We start from the raw sequence: 16628 nt of genomic DNA, 5'->3' as shown, positions 1-16628 counted from the left end.
ATAAAATGAAATGAAATAATGAATTAAGAATTAAAACAGCTACTACATAGCAGTACTAATACATTCATTTATATATCTTAATATATATAAAATTCATTTATGAATTTAAGTATCTATTGCATGCCTACTATGTGCCAGGCATTATGTGAGGCTTTCAGTGAAAACAGAAAAGCCCAGAACATATTCTTTTTTTTTTTTTTAAGATTTTTATTTATTTATTTGAGAGAGAGACAGTGAGAGAGAGCATGAGTGAGGAGAAGGTCAGAGAGAGAAGCAGACTCCCCATGGAGCTGGGAGCCCAATGTGGGACTCGATCCTGGGACTCCAGGATCATGACCTGAGCCGAAGACAGTCGTCCAACCAACCGAGCCACCCAGGCGTCCCAACCCCAGAACATATTCTGATGGCATACCTTGTTGTACAAAAGGAGACCAGCTCTTAAATAAGCTCATTGGTAAATATATAATTAGAAATTATCAAAAGTGGCAGAAGTGGCAGGTATATGGCACTTTTGGGTTACGTACAACAGGAAAATCTAATCTGCATTTCAGGAATCAGAGGAGGCTGCTTTGAGGAAGTAATGTTTCACTTGATGCTTGGAAGATGCATGAGTAGGGGTGGTGAGTGATAGCAGGAGCCCTATGGGCAGAGGGCCTGGGAGAAGTTTGGAGGTTAGAGAAAACAGAGTGAAAGCTGCATCTTCTGTGGAACCTCTTGATTGTATTAAAGGTTTGACTATTGCCCAAAGCAATGGAAATCATTGAAGGAGTTTACACAGAGGACTGATATCATTCTTTTCGCTTTTATAAAGCAAAATATCTGAAGGGATATAAGTGAAAGAAAAGAATTAGCAAGTAATTTAGTGATCTAAGCTGTAGTTGGTGGTGTCTCGGACCAAGATGGTTAGGAGTGAGATATTATTTCCCCAGGGTTGTGGGGAAGGAACATATGATGGATAGACAGGGATTATTCTGTAAATGACTTTAGGTCTTGGACCTTGGTACTTAATATACTGTGTATCTCACAGCCTGGAGCTGAGTCTCATGCATGGTATTATATAAGCTTTTCTCAAATTATTGGATGAATGAGTAATTGAACAGATAAAAGATGGAGAGCTCAGAAATATCTACTTTACATCTTACATAACCTCATATGGTAGTAGAAGACCATTTACTGAAAGGGGAAGTGTGGAAGTAAATAAGATTTGGACGCAGGAGTAATGAAGAGTTCAATCACAGACATATTAAGCTTCTGATTCTATGAGACAGAATATTGGCCCCCAGATATGCCCTACCTACAAATATGTTACCTCACATGGCAAAAGGAGCTCTATAAATGTGATTAAGATTAAGGAGCTCACAATAGGGGAAATTGTTCTGGATTGTCCAAGTGGGACACAATGCAATCATGCAAGCCCTTGGAACTGGAAAAGGTTGGGAACAGAATAAATCAGAGGGATGATATGGAAGAAGAAAGAGGAGAGGGTCAAAAGTGTGAGAGTATCTTGACCCATTATTGCTGACTTTAAAAATGGAGGAGATGGCCATGGACTATGCGTGGTCTCTAGAAGCTGAGAATGGTCCTCATATGACAACCAAAAAGGAGGTGGAGATCTCAATCCTGCAACTCAAAGCAACTGAATTCTGTCAACAACTCCAATAAGCAAGGAACTCAGTAAGTGAACTTCCCCTACAGCCTCCGGAAAGAAATCAAATACTTTGATTTTAACCTTGTAAGACGCCTGTTGAACTTCTGACCTATGGAGCCATAAAATAATAAATTTGTCTTTTGTAAACTGTTAAATTTGTGGTCATTCATTATGGCAGGTATAGAAAACCAACAGAGATATGTACGAGGCATTCTTGTGGAGATGGCTAAGCAGCTAGAGGTGTATAAAACAATACTACACAACACCCCTCCCCCACATGTGTATGCACACACACACACATTAGTCAAACGGAATCATCGTATAATACACCTTCCATTATATGGATGAATGAAAACATAATTTAAACAAGAATCATTTAAATTACCGGTTATATAAATGATTGATTTTGTGATTGTAAGAATTCCCACAGACAGAAAAAGTCACTGAAATTTCCACGAATGTCGTCATTAAGAAATAAGAGCTATTTATATTATATTACTGGAGTACATTTTTCTATTTACTTATGCAATGATTTCAGACCAAAAAAAGAGGGGGGGTCTTTTTTTTCCCCTGAGGGGGCTATTGTTGTCGTTTGGTTTTTCCTCTGAGTGACAAGCTTGACGGATTTGTCATTAATTTGTATGGCAAATTTTAGGCGCAATGTAAAGAATGGAAACTCTTCAACTTGTTCGCTGTGTTTCTTCCTCTCTGGGCGTTCCTGCAGTGCCTTCTCCGTCTGTTCTCAGGCTTTAAACCTCAAGCATTTGTGTTTAGATGAGTCGAAGGGCCAAATCCCACTGGCATGTCTGGCATTAAGACATAGAGAAGGAGCAGAGTTGCAAACATGACACATCTTGGACTTTACCACTGTACCTCAATCAAGGCATAAGCATTCAGCCATGCTCCCAACACATTTCAGCAGAGTTTGTAAACTTGGATATACATCTGCATTTATGCTATTAAAATCCATCCTTTTGCATTCCAGGCTTTGTGGGTATTAAGTGATTTTATTGTATCCATAGCTCATAATGCAGTCAAGTGTCTTCCTTCCTTTCCTTAATAACAGTTTTAGGGCAGGATTATACAACAGTTCGTGGCTTCTAATACTTACTCCAGTTTCTTTGCAAACCAGTAGCATTATTAAACACAAAATGCAAAATAGTTAATAGTAACAGTCATCATTTATATCACACTTGAGTTTGGATAAGATTAATTCTCTTAACACCCCATTGGAAGAATATTCACTTGAAATTTACACATTTTATTAGATGCAAAGTGATTGTGATGCAACTTAAAAATTTTATTTAATATGTTATTATAATAACAATAATTCTCAATTATCACTTGAAGATTGTATTCCAATATTAAAGAAGAGCCCTCTTCAAGTGCTTCCCAGTTTCGGTACCTTGACTCTCTTTTGGGTTTGGGAGCAGATTTAGTTTTCAATCTAAGTTTCATGTATTTATTTATTTCAACATTCATTAATTCCAGAAATATTTATCAAGTAGTTTTATATCTACAAGAACTAGGGCACAGTATATTTATTTCTTTTGTAATTCTAAGCAAGAGCTTTAAATTCCATAAGACATTCCATTCTCTCATTTACAAAATGGGAGCAACTGTATTTATTCATAAGACCATGGTGAGGATTGGGCACCTGGGTGGCTCAGTCAGTTAAGTGTCTGCTTTCAGCTCAGGTCATGATCCCAGGGTCCTGGGATTGAGTCCCACATTGAGCTCCCTGCTTTGTGGGGAGCCTGTGTATCCCTCTCTTTCTCTCTTTTGCTTTCTCTCAAATAAATAAAAATAAAATCTTTTTAAAAATAACATGGTAAGGATTAAATGAGATATATAGTGCTTGACAAAATATATAGGAAATGAATAAACAAAGTGTTTGAACAAAAAATACTATAACATCTTAAGTTGTCATCTAGCACATTATGTTACATTAATTAAAAACTACCTGTGTTGGCTGCATAGTATTCTATGCAGCCATCAAAAGAAATGAAATCCTGCCATTTGCGACAACATGGATGGAACTAGAGCGTATCATGCTTAGCGAAATAAGTCAAGCAGAGAAAGACAACTATCATATGATCTCCCTGATATGAGGAAGTGGTGATGCAACATGGGGGCTTAAGTTGGTAGGAGAAGAATAAATGAAACAAGATGGGATTGGGAGGGAGACAAACCATAAGTGACTCTTAATCTCACAAAACAAACTGAGGGTTGCTGGGGGGAGGGGGTTTGGGAGAAGGGGGTGGGATTATGGACACTGGGGAGGGTATGTGCTTTGGTGAGTGCTGTGAAGTGTGTAAACCTGGTGATTCACAGACCTGTACCCCTGGGGATAAAAACATATGTTTATAAAAAATAAAAAAATTAAAATTGAAAAAAAAAAAACTACCTGTGTTTTCCTGATTTAGAATTCAAAATCATTAAAGAAATGATAGTGCAGGAAAAATCCAGTATTTTTATAATGTGAGTTTTCTTTTGCAATATTATATTGTTAATGATATTATCAATGTATGTCATGGTCATTCTGAATGAAGAATAATTCAACTATAGTGTATTTCTTCTCAAGTTCTAGAATTTTCATTACATTGTCATTATCTTTTTTACTTTTCCCCCAGAGAAAAAAGAATTTTCAGTTAAAAATATGTCATAATTTTTCAACTGTCCCCTTCTAGCAGGGCACCATAGCAAAATGTAATGTGCAAAAAGCATGACAAAACATAGTAGCTGAATGCCTCTGTTTTTCATCTCTATTCAGGCAACAGACCCTGATGCTGGGATAAATGGCCAAGTGCACTACAGTTTGGGCAACTTCAATAACCTCTTTCGCATCACATCCAATGGGAGCATTTACACAGCAGTGAAGCTTAACAGAGAGGTCAGAGACTACTACGAGCTTGTTGTTGTGGCCACAGACGGAGCTGTGCATCCCCGCCACTCGACACTCACATTGGCCATCAAAGTTTTGGATATTGATGATAACAGCCCCGTGTTCACCAATTCAACATACACTGTCGTTGTGGAGGAGAATCTGCCAGCTGGGACCACCTTCCTCCAGATAGAGGTATGTGGGGGTATCCAGACAAGTCCTGGATCCCACATTAGAAGATCTGCTGTCTGCAGAAGGTCACAGACTTAGCAAATAAAAAGACAACACACCCAGTTAAATTCTAATTTCAGATAAACAATAAGTAAAGTTTTAATAGAAGTATCTTCCCCATGTTGCATATTGGTTTTATGTAACAACCTTACTTCAGGGATATACCAACAAGTAAGAGGAGAAAAGGTGCACTTCTAAGAAATCAAATAAGATGTCTTAATACATTTTAATTTATAAAATCAGTGCTATATATTTACTGTAAAAACTGACAATATAATATTCTATAAAGAAAAATTTAATAATCTCCCATTTTGTACCTCCAGAGTACTTGGTGTTAAATTTTTAAGTGTATTTGTGACACTTATCTTTGTGCTCACACAATATGAAATAAAATATTTTCATATTTACATACAGGTAAATATGCATGTAGGCAGGTGTGTGCATATATACCTATGTATGCATGTTTTCAAATAAATATTTCCATATTGATAGTATATGTAAATATGCATTATGCAGTATATGCATGCATCACTACATATGTACATATTCAAATAAATAGTTCTATATTTACATATATGTAAATGTACATTATCCAGGTATGTGCATATTCCTATGTTTGTATGTCTCTATAGATACATATGGACACATATCTATACTTATACACACACACACACACACACACACACACACACACACACCCAGGTAGAGATTTTCCCTATATTTTACAGAAAGAGGATATTCTTTTTTTCACTTTTGGTGAAAAACTGGCTTCCTTCCAGAGGTCTGACTCTCCTTTTGAATAGTACCCCCATATCCAAGCATTTTTTCAGTCCTTGGCTACAGTATCACCAGAAACTCTGGACATTCTGATTTAGTAGGTTAGGTAGCTTAGGCTGGCTTAGAAATCTGCATTTTAAGCAACCACCCCTTTTAATTTTGACATAGATGGTCCATAAAGTATAATTTTTGGGGGAAAAAAGGATTCTAACAAAAGAATTATAAAAAAGAAAAAAAAAAAGGATTCTAGTCCTTCCTTGACTTGCCATCCACAACTTGAACTCTGTTAGCATGGGTTTTACGAACTTGCATTTTTTTCATAATTAACTCAATAAATATTTAGGCAAAAACATTAATTTAAAAAGGGCAGGTGCCAGCCAGGGAAAGGTCCATATTTCTCCATTTATTCTTCTGTTCATCTATTTATTCATCCATTTATTCAACACGGGTATTTCCAGTGTTTATTGTATGCCAGCTCCTCTGCTAGACTTTGGGGATTCTAACATGGAAAGACACATTTCCTGCCTTCACTGGGTTCTCAGTCTGGCGTGGCAAACAGACAAGTAAATCCTTAATTGCGATAGAGGTTCTCAGAGCAAGGGCCTCAGAGATGACAGGTGGAACTCTCAACCTAATCTTGAGAGTTTAGATATCCGGTATTGAGACTTAGACAGTTGCATTCTACAGTGTGAACTGAGGAGGATCGAGTAAGAGTTATTCTAGCAAAGAAGAAGAAATATTATTCAAGGCATTGGAACGAACCTGCTTGAGATCCTAGAGAGGAGACAGAGAAGAGCTACAGGCTGGAAATTGTATGGATCCTCTTCTCTATGTTCAGGAAAGTGAAGTTAACCCAAAATGGAATGGAAAACAAGAAGGATTTTAGATAGGAAAATGACATAATCAAATCTGTGTTTTCCCAATGTCTTCTTGTGATGATCGTAACTGACTGCAGGGAGCCAAGGCAGAAGTTCACATAGCAGATGCATGGGTTCCTGTGTGCGCATCCTAACACAGCTCATGTCCCCCCATCCCCCGATCCTGTTCCAGTTCCTTCACCAGAGCTGCCTTGGCCAGTCTGTCCTTGTCATCCTGGGAGACCTGCTGCTAGAACACGTCACCCCCAATTCTGAACACCTCTCAATTGCCATGTTCCTGTTTTCTTTCTATTGTGGTATTTGTGTTCTTCTTCTTTTTTTTTTTTTTTTTTTTTTCTTGAGACATTAACCTGGAGGGCAGTATTTGTGTCTTGATTCATCTTGTGCTTCTCCTGCATAATAACTACTCCATAAAGGTTAATCAAGTGAAGTAAGTATAGTAAACTGAGCCTTAGAAATATTATAGAATCCTTGTAAGGAGAAATTATTACTTAAATTTCCTTCATTTCCTTATACTCCATTAATAATCTGTCATGTTTATGAAAAAAACACCCAATAAAACTTTATTTATGTTTAAAAGATTATTTCTCAAGGTTATTCAATTAGCAAGAAATAATACAATAATTTATGACAGTAATCATTTTTTTACAGTGATATGATTCTTTTAGTTAGTGATTTCTCAGGGAAAATAAATATAGTAATAAGTTTTTTTTTTAAGAAGACAAAATGTCATGAATGTCTGTCTCTCTACCTCTGTTTCTCCCTCTTTCTCTCTTTAGTAAATTACTTAACAAACATGCTTGCCTCTGAAACATGCCTTGTGATCAGTGTGAAGTTCATGCTGTCCTGGGTGCTGACCCATGACCTCCATCAGCCTTGCATTCCCCTGGTTTGGTAACACCACTGATATCATCGTCCTTCTGCTTTACTTCTTACAGGCCAAGGATGTTGACCTTGGAGCAAATGTGTCTTATCGGATCCGAAGCCCGGAAGTAAAGCACTTTTTTGCACTACATCCATTTACAGGAGAACTCTCTCTTTTAAGGAGTTTGGACTATGAGTCGTTTCCAGAGCAGGAAGCAAGCATCACATTTCTTGTGGAGGCCTTTGATATTTATGGAACGATGCCACCTGGCATTGCTACGGTCACTGTGATAGTAAAGGTAAGGAGCATGGATGACTCCTGGTGGCTAACTCCATACTCTCTTCTGAGTTTGAACTATATTAAATATCCAGGGCTGTTATTCTTAAAAACACAGTAGTACTGGACCCAGAACATACAGTCTGAAATGTGTTAGACTTGAGAAGTAGCCAAATTGTTGAAGTAGGATAGATACATTTGAACAAAATACTAAATAAGAATTTAACCACTGTGGCTGCCCAAATGTTCCCATAGCTCTGCAATTTTATTTATTTATTTTAATTTTTTAAAAGATTTTTTTAAAATTTATTTGACACAGAGAGAGAGAGAGAGAGATCACAAGCAAGAAGAGAGGCAAGCAGAGACAGAGAGGGAAGCAGGTCCTCCACCGAGAAGAGAGCCCAGTGTGGGGCTCGATCCCAGGACCCCGAGACCATGACCCAAGCTGAAGGCAGAGGCCCAACCCAATGAGCTACCCAGGCTCCCCAGTTCTACGATTTTAATCTAGTCCCAATTTCTCCAGACTAGTTTATTCCAAATTTCACAGCACCAGGGATAATAATTTCATCCAAACCCTTCAATTTAAAAATTTTAAAAAGAAAAGATTATGGAAAAGGCAAGAGTTCTAAGGCCCCAGAGCTAATTAGTCTGTAAGCTGAGATTCTGGAATGAAAAAAGCTTTGGGACTGAGTGGAATCAGAGTCGAGCTCAGCTCAGCCATGTTCAAGGTTTGTGACCATGAGGCCTTCATTGGCCGTGCCAGATTTCCTGTCTCATTCATTGTGATAACATGTGCCAAGTGATTGCTTCAGAGAGCATGGTATCTTAGACCTTTTGGGATTTAAGTGATTTTAGGGTGTGCCTTTAAAAGAAGACATGAGGAGAGATTTATCAGTTCTCAAACATTAGTGTAGGTAAAGGTCACCTGAGCTGTGTCCTAAACTGTCAGATTGCTCTGCTCCTTCCCAAAGGAGCCCTCTTCCCATGGGGAAGGCATCACCAGTGTTTTTCTGCAGATGGATTTTTGCTTAGAATGAAAGGAAGTTAGGTACTAGGGATGACTCCGATTCTTGAAAGGTTCTCTCAAGAGAGAGGAGATGAATGCAAGTTCATAATGGTACACAAAGTCATAAGGTATATAAGGTCATAGACAATGTTTTTACTATGCTCTTTTTTTTTGCATATTTTGTTTTGTTTTTTACTATGTTTACTTTTATAGGTTTCTGTAATATGGAAATGGTGGAATAAGAAATAATCACTTTTTTGGGGTTTTTGTTTGACTGTTTAACTGATAACTCATACATACTACTGATTTTCTTAGACAATAAAATACTGGTATGAATACACAGAAGATTGTTAGAGACTGTGCCAATATAGAATTAGCATGACATTGTTTATCATATAGTAACTACTCTAATGTTAGTGACTATAAGATCTTTAGGCCTGGGTTTTAGTTTTTTGTTTTGTTTTATTGTTTTATAGATACTCCTGCAGTCACAGGGACACAGAAATTATTCCATTGTCTCCTCTTTACACTTGACCTAGCTGGCCTGCCAGTATACTCCTGATATTTCTTCCCTGGAGACTTGCTGTCTCCCCTAAATTATTGTGACACATGCATCCCTTCTATTCTCAGATGCCTGAAAGCTGTCTGGAGAGTCTTATCAGGGTCTGACTTCCTTCTTTTTCAGGCATCCACAATGGCTTTTTACCCACTTCTTCCATTGTGTGTCTCTCTAGCCTAAGAAATTATATATATATATATATATATATATTTGGAGAGTTAAAATTTTATGCAGCATTAAGTCCTCTTTGGGAATAGATATTTGAGTTATTAGACTCTTTTCTTGGGTCTAAATTCAGTTTGTGTGTCTCTTTCCAAAGACTGACGTTCCAGTGGATTGGAGAAGGATCGATCACTGATGGCCCAAGAGGTTTTAGTTCATATTTTAAAATATAATTTTGCCACACTATTGTGGTGTGACATTTAGAAATTTAGAAATATGTTTACAAAAATACTTTAGGGACATGATAATGTTTTACTTATGAAGATATCTCAACAAGTAAAGAAATGAAGAAGGCTAAGATAAGCCTGACCTGAGTGAACTAACAATATGGCAGAATGGCTCAGGACCAAGTGAAAACTTAGGCCATCTTATCCTGTCTACACTTGCCTAACCCTGTGGTTTGGTGGAAATGACCACACACAAAATTAAAGATAGAAAAATGGCCATTTATTTGGCTGTTTTGAACAATAAGGGAAGACTTACCACTAATGACTCTACACATTCTTCCCAGATACACAGATGGATACTCAGTGGGATGGCCTTGTGTCTCAGAGTGGGTGTGGTTCATCAAGGAGATGATTCATCATCTAAACCATCACAGACTCTGACTTGGCTGCTCTGGATTCAGTGTGGATTGATTTGTTTGGATTTTTTTTTTTTTTTTGATAGAAGTCTTTGGAGTTGGATTAGATCCAAAAATATCATCTAATCAAGCAGAAAGTGCTCTAAATAAGTCTTGGTCTCTACCTGGCACTGAAGCTTCTTAAACTGGATTTCATGTTCCCTGATCACCCCTTTATTTTAATATATGGATGTCCCCTAAGGCTATCATGTTGGCATGTGGAAAGGGTTTGCTCATCAGTAGACTCATTCTCTCTTCAGAAGCGGAAGGGTGTTGATCTAATTTTTGTTGTCTCTGTTGCTTTACCTTATTTAGAGAAATCAAGCAGTTTCGTTGGTCAGGTCTTCCTGACCTGTACTAAATTATTCCTGCTTTATTATACATTTATGACAAAACTTAATCAGCCAGCATTCAATTCTAGATATTTTTTTTTTCTTTTAAAGATTTTATTTCTTTATTTATTTGAGAGAGAGAAAGAAGATACACAAGCGTGCACAGGCTGGGAGAGCACAGGGGACGGGAGAGAGCGCGATAAGGAATCTGAGGTGGACTCTATGCTGAGTATGGAGCCCGCCACAGGCCTAGATCTCACAACCTTGAAACTCCTGACCCGAGCTGAAACCTAGAGTTGTCCCCGTAAACCAGCCACCCAGGTGCCCCAATTCTAGACATTTCCAATGCCACATCCTTTTTTCAAGGTGATGAAAGCATAATAAAATTTGCAGAACATTTCCCCAAATGCAGGCTGACACTTGCTTTTCTCTCTTCTGGTCGCTCAGGGTGACATTATCCCAGAGAAGAACTTTAAAACTGTTACCTAATATTGGAGCCCATAAAAACATCGTGCTTGTTTGTTTTGAAGGGAAGAATGGAATACAATTCCCATTTCTCCACAAATGTAGGTCTTTCCCAAGCATGCAGATTTTCTGTCATTGTTCTGTTTACTTGCAGTATGACAAGCTGTTTTGCTGATAACATAATTGCATAGTACTTGCTAAGAGAGATTTCTACCCAAAACAGTCACCACAGGGAAAGCATCTTGAAGATCTTTCTTTGAAAATGAGAAGACACATAATTTTCTTTTGTAAAGAAGAAGAAAAAAAAAAGATCAAATGCTTAGTATCTAGTCTATCAAACATTTCTAATTGGAGTGAGAGTGGGAAAACTGAAGTGATATTTGGAAAGAAAGCTATTTCAACTGTAAAAAGAAAGTAGAGTTTTATCATAGGTACCCACAGAGTGCTTTCTTAGTGATCCAGAACAAAACCAATGATGACCAGACGCATAATGTGTGTTTTTGTTGCAATGTCTCTGCAGAACATGGAAACACAAGGCCTTCTTCACTGTACATTTTATTGCATATACTGAATAATTGAATATATAATGGTAAATTAGATGATGTGAATAAATCTCTGAAAAACAAAAATCAAATTCTATACAGTTTCAGGCATATAATCCAGAGAAAAATCTGTCCTTACAAACGGAGTTGTGATATAATATAGAAATATGCAGAAAGAAAAGGTCTATCTTCTGTGATAAACCAAAAGTGGAAGACCAGTCAGAAAAGCCGAAATGTGTAAATGGCTCTGCAATACTGGATAGCCTCATGAAGGATTGTCTTAAGACGAGCAGATGACCTAAGTCCTTCTGTTTATTGTCACCCCGGTGGGGGAATGGCAGTGGCACAAGTGGATGAGGGAGACCCTTCCGTGCAGGAAGGAGACTTGGTTCCAGGGAGAACTGGAAGGACCAGACGTGAAATAATATCCATGAGGACCAACTGTTGAGAAATTCAGGGAGTCTTAGAAGATGGAGCTAGTTTTCATTTTTCAGAGGTGTTTTCTCCCCAGCAGGAAGACAGATGTCCTTATCCCCATAGAATATAGGAATGAGGATAACTTTTCTGGAGAGAATCTCAACGCCGGGTACCAAGGCAGCATTGTCATACCATAGACAACTGACAGGTGGTGATGTGCCACTGATGTTCCTTGGTAACCCTATGGGCAGAGCCCTAGATTTCATTCAGTCAGAAAAAGCTCTGGAGAGTTTAAGATTCAAAGCATCCTCCTTCCCTTTCTCAGGAGGGAGAAAATGGCATAAAAAGAGGATCTCAATGAGCCAAGTAGGGGGATCTAATTGGGTTGATTGGGTTGATCATTATTTTTTACCACTTGCTGACTTTTCCCTGAGTGCTGGCTAAACTGGAGAAAATACTTGTTTTGGACTGTGACATTCAAATATTCCTTTTTAGTCTATTCTCAGTTATCATATCCTTATTGGTGTCGTCTTTCTGATGTATTCACTGGCAAGTTTGAAGAATGTGAATGTATCAGGAAGAGCACGCCAAGGGGCGGCGTTCTTACAGCAATTCTTACAGCATCTGCATACTCTTCTATTCCAGAGTTTTACAACTGAGCTGTGACATATTTCCCTTAAACAACCAAACTAGAGGAAACAAATGAAAAGGCACTTGCCCAGAGTTAGCAATAATAATTCACATTTCTGTGGGTCTCCATCCTGGTTCCTCAAATATCACCCACTGGCTTCCGGGAGTCCCAGGAAAGTGCCTTACTTCGTGCACACAGTTACGTTCTTTTACTCTTCCGTGACTCTCACATTCTCCCATTTGCCAGAAGTCTCCAAAACCCAGCTGCCTCCTGGTGGGGGCAGGAGATGCTGATAAGCCCTGCCAGTGGTGGATATCACCATCCCTGGCATCTGTCCCCCTGCCTCCCGTGGTTGCCACAAAGTGGGGGCACTCTCCATGCAGCAGAATTCTCAATATGTTCTCTGAAACCTTTAATTCACCAAAGCCAATATTCCACATAGTCATAATGTATGCCCTCAGTATTGCATTACCTTCAAGGTCCCTCAGAGAAGATTCCACAGAGCATGAGCTCCTTGAGATATGGTAAGCAGTGTCTCATAGACAAAGAATTTCATAGACAAATGATTTGGGGACTGCTGAGGCACACAGAAGTAAACCGATGTCTCCACTGCATGCCTTCATCTAAAAGTCCTTAATAAGCTGGTGTACGATAAACCATTTCCCACATTTTTCCATAGTGGAATTGTGGGATTCTTTTTGTTTCTAAAGCTTCTGGTAGGAGTAGTTTTCCAAAGAATGAAATCTGGGGAAAATTTTCTTAGCTTTTAGTGAAAATAACTGTAGGGTTAAATATTGAGTTAATTGTTGTTCTAAATGTACAAATTCAACTGATGCAAGTGTCTTTCTTTTTTTAAGCAAAAAAAATAAAAATAAAAAATAAAAATACAAGCTTTGTAAATAATTATGAAAATTATCTTCAGGGAAATAGATTAGCGTTATGCAATGTTTAGAAGCATACCAGATTGCCAAGATAAAAGTTTAATAGCTACTTGAAAGAATTTTTAAATTGTAAAGTATTTTTGACCACAGATTTTAAAAAATTATTGTGGACTTTTATTGAACATCCTACTCACATCATCTTAGTTAACATCTGATACATAATCTTTTGATAGCTTGGCCAGTTCCTTTTCTCCTCATGTCTGAATATCAGAATGCCTCCTGTGGGGTCTCATATGCCAGCATGAGGTCGTGGGTCTGCCATTTATGGTGGGATCACCACAAGCAACTTGACTTCTCTAAGCTTTGGTTTCTTTATAACTAAAACAGAAATAAAATAGCTCATATATTTCAATGTGATGATAAATTGAACAGACCTGGCATGAAGCCTGATGCACAGTAACCATAAAGTATGCACATGCAATTCTGCAGCACGTTGGAGAAAGTAAGACAGAATCTGCTCGAAAATTCTAGCTCAGATCATGCCCATTTTCTTCCAGTTGCCCATAGCTTCCTGGCTTGGAAAACATCCCTAAAGCTCATCAGCTCCCTTCTCCATTATCATTCCCAAACAGAGAAACTAGATGGGGATGGAATTATGTATTAGAGCTGTGGCTTGGTCAGCCTTGCCCAGCCTTGTGCTCCTCATGCAACTGACTGCACTGAAGGACGGTCCCACCTGCCAGAGGGTGTGAGTGATGGAACAGTTGCTTTGGTAACAGAGATGCGCCCTGTGTGAAATTTAGTTAAACTCCTTACTACACTCTCTCATTACATCCTTGTACTTTTTTCATAAAATTCGTCATGGCCAGCATTATGTATTTAATTTCTGCTTTCCACTCTGACCCATCAGCTTAGTACCAGTGGGCACTCTGCCTCTCTTGGGGGTAATGAGATCCCCACCATCTAACGTGGTTACCAACACCCAGAGGGAGCTCCGTCAGTATTTGTGCTACTGAATGCCAACTGGGTACATTTTGCTGGTGTGGCAAAGCAGGGCTTTGATCCCTTCTGAATCAGGGGTTTGCAGCCCCTCAAGAACCCAGAATAACTACACACTCAGAAATCAAACCAAAACAAACTCACAACTTCCAAGAAAGAAGCTTCCAGGGCAGGTTTTGAGGCAAAAAAAAGAAAGGAAGGAAGGAAGGAAGGAAGGAAGGAAGGAAGGAAGGAAGGAAGGAAGGAAGGAGAAAAAGAACGTTGAGTAAGTTTATGATTTATGTTTAGGATTGCCCCATGCAAAACAGAAAAAAAAGATTTGTCTGGCTGGAGGTGGGGCCTGTTTTGGTCCTCTGTGCAGAGGGAGAGGGGAGAGAAGGGAGCAAAGTTGGACAAGACAAAGTGAGAAGTAGAAGTCACAGGAGGGAGCAAACCACAGAAGGCAGCCGCTGGGTCAGCGCAGCTGGTCAGACCCAGAAGAGGTCTGGCAGTGGAGAGGGGACCTGGGAACAGGCAGAGAAGTCAATGGCACTGTGCTCTAGGAAAGACGGTCATCTGCTTCTCAAGCCTCAAGGACAGGCAGCGAACAGTTGCAGGTGGACTGTGCCAAGCTGTGGGAATCCCCCAAGCCACCAGCACCCCATCCCCATGTCCCCAGCCAAGCGTGCCTGAGAGCTGAGGATGAGCGCTGGTGTTTGCTCTATCTTCAACCTTCTAAAAAAGATGATTGGAGCATAAACATCTAGTACACTTTGGTCTGGAAAAAATCTCTTATCAAGAACAGCTCTTGGGGCGCCTGGGTGGCTCAGTGGGTTAAGCCGCTGCCTTCGGCTCAGGTCATGATCTCAGGGTCCTGGGATCGAGTCCCGCGTCGGGCTCTCTGCTTAGCAGGGAGCCTGCTTCCTCCTCTCTCTCTCTCTCTCTGCCTGCCTCTCTGCCTACTTGTGATCTCTGTCTGTCAAATAAAATAAATAAAATCTTTAAAAAAAAAAAAAAAAAGAAAAGCTCTTACCCCCGATTCCAGAAACTCAAAATTCTTACCATCTCTTTCTCTACTCTTTGTGGAAACTTGCCGTTAATTTGCAAGGTCCCCAGCGAGTTCCTGGTTCCCTGGGATGCTCGTTCACAAAGTTTCCTTAAATGCATTCCTCGGTCTGCAGAAGTTGCAATGGTTTCTGTAACTAATTTAGACTTTAATTTAGAAAATAAATAAGTGGAACTCATACTTTCTTCTTTCTAGCTCACTGTTCCTTCAGGTACTGTTACTTGCTTGAGATATGGAAGCAAATGATAAACTGACGGGGACATTTTTTTTTTTTTTTCTGAGAAGAGCATAGTGTTGTTCTAGATGAGAACCATGCCAACTTCCAGAATACTCTTTAGAAACATGAACCAAATTTTAATTCAGACCAACAAAGATTATAACCCCGGAAAGGAAACTATTAAGGGTCTTCGTGATAAAACTGTTAGCAAGTAGACAGAGGAGGCTATGTTTCTTTTTGCCAATACTACCCTCTAGTGGAATTCCTTTGCTGCATAACAGAGCATTGGCACAGCAGATTACTGTCTACTTTTCTTCAGCCATCCCTAGAGCGTAAATATAACGAGCTATTGATTATGGCTGTTGGCATCGCATTTCAATAAATTTTCTCATCTGAAATCATGCATTGTGCAAGAACGTCTAAGCTAGGATAAAAGAAAGATTGCAACTCCAAAATATGTACAATGTACTATAGAGAGAAGGCTCCCACATAGCGCATTGGTTTATTCTTGGTCCTGCCAGTGGCAAGCAAAGGAAAGGGGGAGAAGAAACAGTCCTGGGAGCCCTCTGTTACTACTTGGGTTTGTGTCTAATCATCTGTGAGGCCTGATTATAGAAGACAACCACTACGCGTGCAGTTAGAATGTGACTCTAGTGAATACTTTGGTAGGGGTAAAGGGGGGGGGGCACCGTACTGAGTACTGTTAGCAACTATATGACAACTAGAAGATCACATGCCTTTTATTTTTTTCTCTGAAGAATCAAAGTACCAAAAGTATCTTATACCAATAAGGTTGTAAGTATCTTTTGAGATGAGAAAGAAAAAGCAGAAGAAAGAGGAGGAGGAGGAGAAAATTTATCAGGACATATTGAGTTTGTGTGACCTTGGGAACTTGTGTACAGAAAAATTTCAGTGTTGGGTCCCTTCTTTTCTGACCTTCAGAAGTTACAACTTTGGGTGCAAAAGGATTTCCACCCCTTTAGTTACAAGATTCACTCATTAAATTAATTGGCACTCTTGAAAAGAGCAGGAGAAAAGTGTGCGTGCAAATGTTTTATATATGTACCCCTGCCTGAAACCTCAAGATCAATACCATCCACCACCCTCATTATCGAGAATGGTGCTTTCAAT

General features: G+C 39.1%; 1 protein-coding gene across 1 annotated transcript in view; it reads left to right on the top strand.

Moving 5' to 3' along the window:
• Positions 1-16628, top strand: part of PCDH15 (protocadherin related 15) — a 1723534-nt gene that overhangs the window by 1495352 nt on the left and 211554 nt on the right. The window contains exons 22-23 of the mRNA XM_032313059.1: positions 4422-4727; positions 7357-7581. Coding sequence (XP_032168950.1) covers positions 4422-4727; positions 7357-7581 — 531 coding nt within the window. The remainder of the gene's footprint in view (positions 1-4421; positions 4728-7356; positions 7582-16628) is intronic.

This window comes from Mustela erminea, chromosome 14, assembly GCF_009829155.1.
Source record: "Mustela erminea isolate mMusErm1 chromosome 14, mMusErm1.Pri, whole genome shotgun sequence".
NCBI classification, from domain to species: Eukaryota; Metazoa; Chordata; class Mammalia; order Carnivora; family Mustelidae; genus Mustela; species Mustela erminea.
Note: the sequence above shows the minus strand (reverse complement) of the source record. Positions and strands in the feature narration are given on the sequence as shown.